This window comes from Pinus tabuliformis, chromosome Q, assembly GCF_031772625.1.
Source record: "Pinus tabuliformis cultivar Carrire ecotype Pingquan chromosome Q, CPIR1, whole genome shotgun sequence".
Lineage (NCBI taxonomy): Eukaryota > Viridiplantae > Streptophyta > Pinopsida > Pinales > Pinaceae > Pinus > Pinus tabuliformis.
Window position 1 is genome coordinate 406,780,567 of NC_142296.1, and position 6,408 is coordinate 406,786,974.

At 36.2% G+C, this 6,408-nt stretch overlaps 1 protein-coding gene across 1 annotated transcript; it reads right to left on the reverse strand.

Moving 5' to 3' along the window:
- Window positions 1-1,467: 1,467 nt before the first annotated feature.
- On the reverse strand, window positions 1,468-6,157 carry LOC149219900 (homeobox-leucine zipper protein HOX32-like). Its single transcript, XM_089384539.1, has 4 exons — window positions 5,814-6,157; window positions 5,548-5,707; window positions 5,316-5,429; window positions 1,468-4,183 (listed from the first exon to the last, which is right to left on the reverse strand). The coding sequence occupies exons 2-4, from the start codon at window positions 5,641-5,643 to the stop codon at window positions 4,097-4,099; spliced, it is 297 nt and encodes a 98-aa protein (XP_089240665.1). The 5' UTR covers window positions 5,644-5,707; window positions 5,814-6,157; the 3' UTR covers window positions 1,468-4,096.
- Window positions 6,158-6,408: the final 251 nt, after the last annotated feature.

Consider the following 6,408-nt stretch of genomic DNA (forward strand, 5'->3'; position numbering starts at 1 on the left):
ATAATTACTAATTTAAAAAAAAAAAATTAAAACTTTAAAAACTCTTATATTATAGCGATTGCAATAGCTGTTTTTAGAAATGCTATTCATTATAAAAGTTCACACTTGTTTTTAGAAATGTTGTTCATTATAAAAATTTATACACCTTGAAACTTCGTTGTTATCTATGTTTACACACCTTGAAACTCCATTGTTGTCTAATTGAAATGAACTACATCCTATATTGCTTTCCAATTCCATTCTAGATTGCTTTCCAATCTTTTGGTACACTAATTATATTTCAAAAGTTATTCAATGCTTGTGCTCAAGATATTTAAAAGCTATTCAATGCTTCTACTTAGGATATTTATAGTTTTGTTGCAGCCATATTTTTCAAAAGCTATCCAATGCTTGTGCTCAAGATATTTAAAATCTATTCAATGCTTCTGCTCAGGATATTTATAGTTTTGTTCCAGTCTATCTATCAAGTGATTTTACATATGATGTCTTAGTATAAATTACCTGTATATTTGCAGCATAAATTATAATGTTACTTTGTTTATTTATTGTGGATCCCTGAAATATTATAAGCTTTATCGGACAGGTTGGAAATGAGATTTGAAGTGGTGGTTCTAAACTTGTATAGATTACAAGTATATATATATCTTAAAAATCAGGATTTTCACATTTTTATCTTAGTAATGCACATGCAATTAATAGGAACAAATATATTAATGGATTACCACAATTCACATATTTTGGTGATAATTTATTTAGGATGTTGTATGCATAACTATAAGACAAATCTTCCCAAATCTTGACAAGAATTCACATATTTTGATGATAATTCATTTAAAATGTTATATGCATAACTATAAGACAAATCTTCCCAAATCTTCCACACCTTCAATGTATCTTTACACTTTTAAAAACAATTACTAATTTTTACTATTTTGAATTTGAATTATACCCTAACATACACGCCCATTAGAAATGAGATTTGAAGTGGTGGTTCTAAACTTGTATTACAAGTATATATATCTTAAAAATCAGGATTTTCACATTTTTATCTTAGTAGTCCACATGCAACATTTTTATCTTAGTAGTCCACATGCAATTAATAGGAACGAATATATTAATGGATTACCACAATTCACATATTTTGGTGATAATTTATTTAGGATGTTGTATGCATAACTATAAGACAAATCTTCCCAAATCTTAACAAGAATTCACATATTTTGAAGATAATTCATTTAAAATGTTATATGCATAACTATAAGACAAATCTTCCACACCTTCAATGTATCTTTACACTTTTAAAAACAATTGCTAATTTTTACTATTTTGAATTTGAATTGTACCCTAACATACACACTCATAAATCCAGTAACTCGAATCCACTTATTACAATTATTGCTTGAAAAGTTATCTACAGAATTGCCACTACGCAGTTTTAAGAATAGATTCAAAATTACCATAGAATAATAATAATAATAAAGTGCTAGATAAAATCTAGCTGAGTTGCTGGGTCGAGTCTCCCGTTTGAGCTTTCCTGTTGTCCGTGCAAATTGTTGCTGAGTCCAACTCATGTGATATTGTTTTCACATTGTGGTTATGGTTCTGTAGAAGGGCATAATTGTATATGTTCGCCCATTATGTAATGGCTTCTATTACTCATTGGTGTTTTCAATTCATTGACATTTGAAGATGGCACATGTATGGTGCAGAGAATGGCTAAAGAGATTTTTGGTGTTCTCCTCCAAGTAAACAATAAAGTAAAGCGCTTCCGGAAGGAATGGTAGTTCCAGAGTCGTTCAATGATCTAGTTGTTGAAATGAGAGCTCATCATTATGATCCCATGACATTTGCCTTAAAGTTGAAGGCCATGGTATGTTCTTGTTAAATTCAGTCTTGGACATTTCCACCAGTATTTCATATGCTATTTTCGGTTGCTGTTTTTTGTTTCGACTCCCAAGTAGAATAATGAGATTGAGATAGATATAACAGATAGATCAATGCAAATACAATCTGCAAAACTGTAGGAGGTAACGTTCTGATAATGTCTCAGACTCTCAATTGTATCTGAGACCAATGCATTACAAGAAATACTGAAAACGTTTAATTGAAATCATTCCATAATTTACTGAAAATTTATGTGTTGTCCTTCAGACTAGTTCATGGTTACTTGCAGTTTGTACAAGTTGTCATTTTTTCAACAACACAAGATAAATTTCATTCATCTCACAAGAATGTCACATGGCCTGTGGCCATAACTGTGTGGAAATCAAAGCAGCCATAATTGTGGGGCAATCAGAGCTGATCTTTTCAAAGCATTTTGATTTAATTTCCTTTTTCTATTTTACTTCCTCAACCTCTAATTTGCTTTAGCTTTTTCCTCACTGTACCATGGTAAGTTGTTGCAATGCTGATGTATTTACTTAACTTGGCATGGTTACAAAAGGTTGTATGCTTTACAACTGAAAATGACTTTAAAGGTGACCATAGTGTTGGCAACTCCTGTGTTGTATATCCCATAAGAACAAAATTGTACAACCCAGCCACACATTAAGAAATAACAAAGTGAAAAGAGTCTGCATGAATTGGAGTCTGTGGATCGAAGGTTGCATGTTGGGATTGTTGAAGGCTAAGTACTGGGAAGGTTGTTTTTGTTCAATTATTGTTTTCTCAGCTATCCATGCCCTAATTGTCCATAACGAATACCGTTTCTCCCCTTTGACGTTCCACCAATGTCATGATTTAGAGTTCATTCTTCGATGAGTGCTGCAGAACTGCCACATGTTTCACAAGACCTAAGGTAGGCATTGTTATAGTACTCCTCTTCATTAGTCACCTGTTGCCCTGTTACAAGGCCCACAGATTGAGCCTCTGCTGCTGACAACCAATGTTTGTAGTCACAGAGTTTCTTTGTGAGTTCCTTGATCTGCGTGGTGAGAGAGATTCTTTTTGGAAAAATCAGCTAGTTTGGTACTTCTGAAAATGCCATTAGAGTTATATTGTAGATGGACTTCACAGCGTACCCTTTGGTTGAGGTCTTGGAGTTCTAACAGTGGCAGCATAACGAAATCAATGGTAATCAGGAGTTTTCAGTGATGAAGTATGGGACTGTGTCACTAACACCTGATGTGAGCACAAAAAATCAAAAGCTAACAAGGAAAACTACTAGGAGCATTGGGGGAGAATGATCTTGCTTAGATTGTGCCAGATATTACTTAATGCTGAGAGTATTACTGCAAGATGATTTGTTCATCTGAATCTCTTGTGCTGAGATCAGCCCCCTTATAAGTAAGTGCATTGGTTTATGAGTTAAAAGTTATATAGACTTGCATAAAACTTATTGTTTTAAGTTTGAGGTCAATGATTTATCTTCAGTAATAATTCTTGACAAGTTAATGCTAGTGGGGAAGGCCACCCCATTCATAATGTCAATGATAATTTTGGAGTCCTCTGCAATTTTGATGTCTCAAATCTCTAATTTGGATGTCAGTTTTAGGCCTTTGCATAAAATGTGTCCTGCAATATTATTTGTGGTTTGGTCACATGCTCATGCTTGAGCAAATTTTAGTCTTGTCTTTTCTCATGGGTCCTTTGAGCACCCTCCCCATGCTCTGCCTGGGTTTCATTTTGCTCTCCCATCAAGGAAGAATATATTACCATATACATGAGAGAGTGGGCTGAACTGGGGAAAGAATCTCAGGTGGGGAGTCTGAAAATTGAGTCCACTCTTCAAGACCCCAACCTTTCACCCATTGCAATTACTTGTCTGTATAATTGATTGCCTCATTTTGATCTTTTGTAGCAGGCCCTAATTTTTTCACTAATGAACACCGTTGCTTTCATGGCTTCCCTTGCCTTAATGGAAGATGATCTTATTCCAAATTTTCCAAGTGACAAACTTTGGAATCAGATTCCATAATTTGGAAATGAAAGATTTTTCCTTGAGAGAGCTTGGATATTGATTATTCCAGGTGACGACAGAATCTTCCCAAAACCTCTGGTCTTGTGAGATCCTGTGTGCTGGTACTGGCCGAAAAGGTTTATCAGATTTCTTTAGCTTTTTTGCTATGTGAAAAGAGTAATGTTGTTTATGTATGCTTTAGAAGTATGGCAGACATAGAAGGCCTGGATAAACCTTGTGTAATTTCTCTGCTACCAGTGGTTTGTTGTTAGGACTGTAATGTACCTGAAAGCAAATGGCGAACCGATACTTCAATACTGATTTGACCTAAAAGTAAAAGCAGAAATATAATAGACATGAAGCTCAAAATATCAAAAGTAAGAGCTAAAAGCATAAAATAAGTATTGGGAACACTCTCACAAGTCACAACCAAGTAGATTGCACCTGCAAATCCGATTCTAATGGAGGAAGAGATATCTGAGAGAAACTTTGTTGATTAAACATCTGAAATATAATTTACAAAAACCACTATTTATGCAAAAAAGAGAATGAAGCCCTAACTTAGATATGTTTCTGAACTGAAGCATTGAAGGCTCTGCTGGAGTCCTTTTTTCAACTTGCTAGAAACGTTGGGTTGGCTGATCCTCCAAAGAAAATCATTTAGGTTAACAATCAATTCCTAACTGCATAACAAACTGAAGTAGTATATGCATAGAAAAAATATCAGCACCCGTTACAAGTTTGAAACAAAGTCCCATCTCCTAAGCAAAAATTTTGTATTAGTTTTGAGCTGGTGAAGTTCAGGTCTATAACACATCTCCATGCTTATGCCCTCACATTCTCACCGTTGTCTACTCAAGAAAAAATGGGTAGGTTGGAGGTCGAACTCAGGAACTGTCCCCTGCTGCTCTGTCACTGAACTACATGCCCTTTTCATTCCGGAAAGCCTTACCAGTTCCAGATCAAGGTGTGGATTGCAAAATCCAATAACTCTTTATGTTCGAAGTTATTTACATACGAGAGATGGGTAAAAGTTTGCAGGGTAGTTACAATTGTGATCTCAAAATATGCTTGAAAAATCCTTTAACCCTTTCCTCTCAACATAGAGAGATTAATATATATCACTTGACTTATCAGAGAAATAGAGAAGAAGGAGACTACTATCGAGACCATTAGGCAGCCACAATTGTTTGGGTTCCTGTAGGTTTTCAAATCACTGATCCTAACTCATAACAAATGAATCAAGCCATTACATATACAATACCCTACATAGAACAGATCTAATGAATACATCAAAACGAAAATAAAACTTATAACCAAGCCACAAAACATACAAAAAGGCCCGTTGGTGCAGAAAAAAATCAAAACCCAACTCTGAAAATAAATGCATTTTTTGGTGTAAAGGCATTTAACATACCCAGCAGGGCTGGCATCCCTGGGGGGAATCCCGGGGCGTCAGGTGATTTTGCTGTTGATGTTTAACACTTGTAACCACAGACTCACAGCTAGTGTCTGTAGTAGCTATGGAGGCCTGCAATAACCCCCACCCAACAAAAAAAATCTCAAACTTAGTATCCAGAAGCATGTAATCCAACAAAAACCTTCTGTGAAACCTCAAAAACAAAACAAGGACTTGAAAGAACTGTTACATTCTGCAACTGCTGCCTGAAATATCCATTCTCGTAGACCAACTGCGAGACTTGTTTCTGCAAGCGGTCATTCTCCTCCATTAATAGCTTGTTCATGGCAGAAAGCTTTCTGTTCACAGCCTGGAGACGAGAAGCTTCCTTGCGCTGCTTCTCCCTACACCTGCAGCAACACCCAAAAATGGCAACATAGGTATTTTTAGCCATATAAGGAGGGCTAAGGCTAACACATACAAAGCAGTAAGAGCATGGCTGGCTGGCTAACTAACCTGCGGTTTTGAAACCAAACTTTGATTTGCTTGGGCTCTATGTTGGACAGTATGGGGCATTCTCGTATGAGCTGCTGGCGACGAATAGAGCTGGGTTTAAGCTGCCATTACTGAAAAAAATAATGATTCACTTCAAAATGTGAAGAGCTCCTGCATGAAGCTGCTATTGATGAACAATTTCGGTGCCTGATAAAGAACAAATGACTAAAATGACCAAAGGAGAGAGTCGTGTGCGATCAGATTTGAGTTCTGGCAGCCTTGGAGATGAGGAAATCTGTAGCCAGATCCACATGGCTGAATCTTGCGAAACAATAATCCTGGAACTCCGGCGTAAAATGGGTAACAACTCACTGTAAAATCGGCTGCAGAAACCACGTGTCAAGACGAGATTGCAGAACTCCCGGTTGTGCTTCCGACGCCACGTGTCAGCATGAGGAACAAAGGGACGACGAAAGTCCCTTTCAAAGGAAGGCCTATCGGCCTAAATATTGTGCTTTTTAGGTCCAGAGAAACATTATTATTTAGTTTATGTAAGTTCAAAGGGTATATGTGGATGATATCCATATAACACACATTTAAGTGTCACATTAGATTT

What these genes read in the sequence shown, in the direction of transcription:
- LOC149219900 (XM_089384539.1), bottom strand. Translation starts at nt 5,643, where the DNA reads ATGAACAAGCTATTAATGGAGGAGAATGACCGCTTGCAGAAACAAGTC. An exon ending in TCAGGCAGCAGTTGCAGAAT is followed by an intron (nt 5,430 to 5,547) that starts GTAACAGTTCTT and finishes GGGTTATTGCAG; the next exon opens with GCCTCCATAGCTACTACAGA. An exon ending in AGGGATGCCAGCCCTGCTGG is followed by an intron (nt 4,184 to 5,315) that starts GTATGTTAAATG and finishes ATTTGCTTTCAG; the next exon opens with GTACATTACAGTCCTAACAA.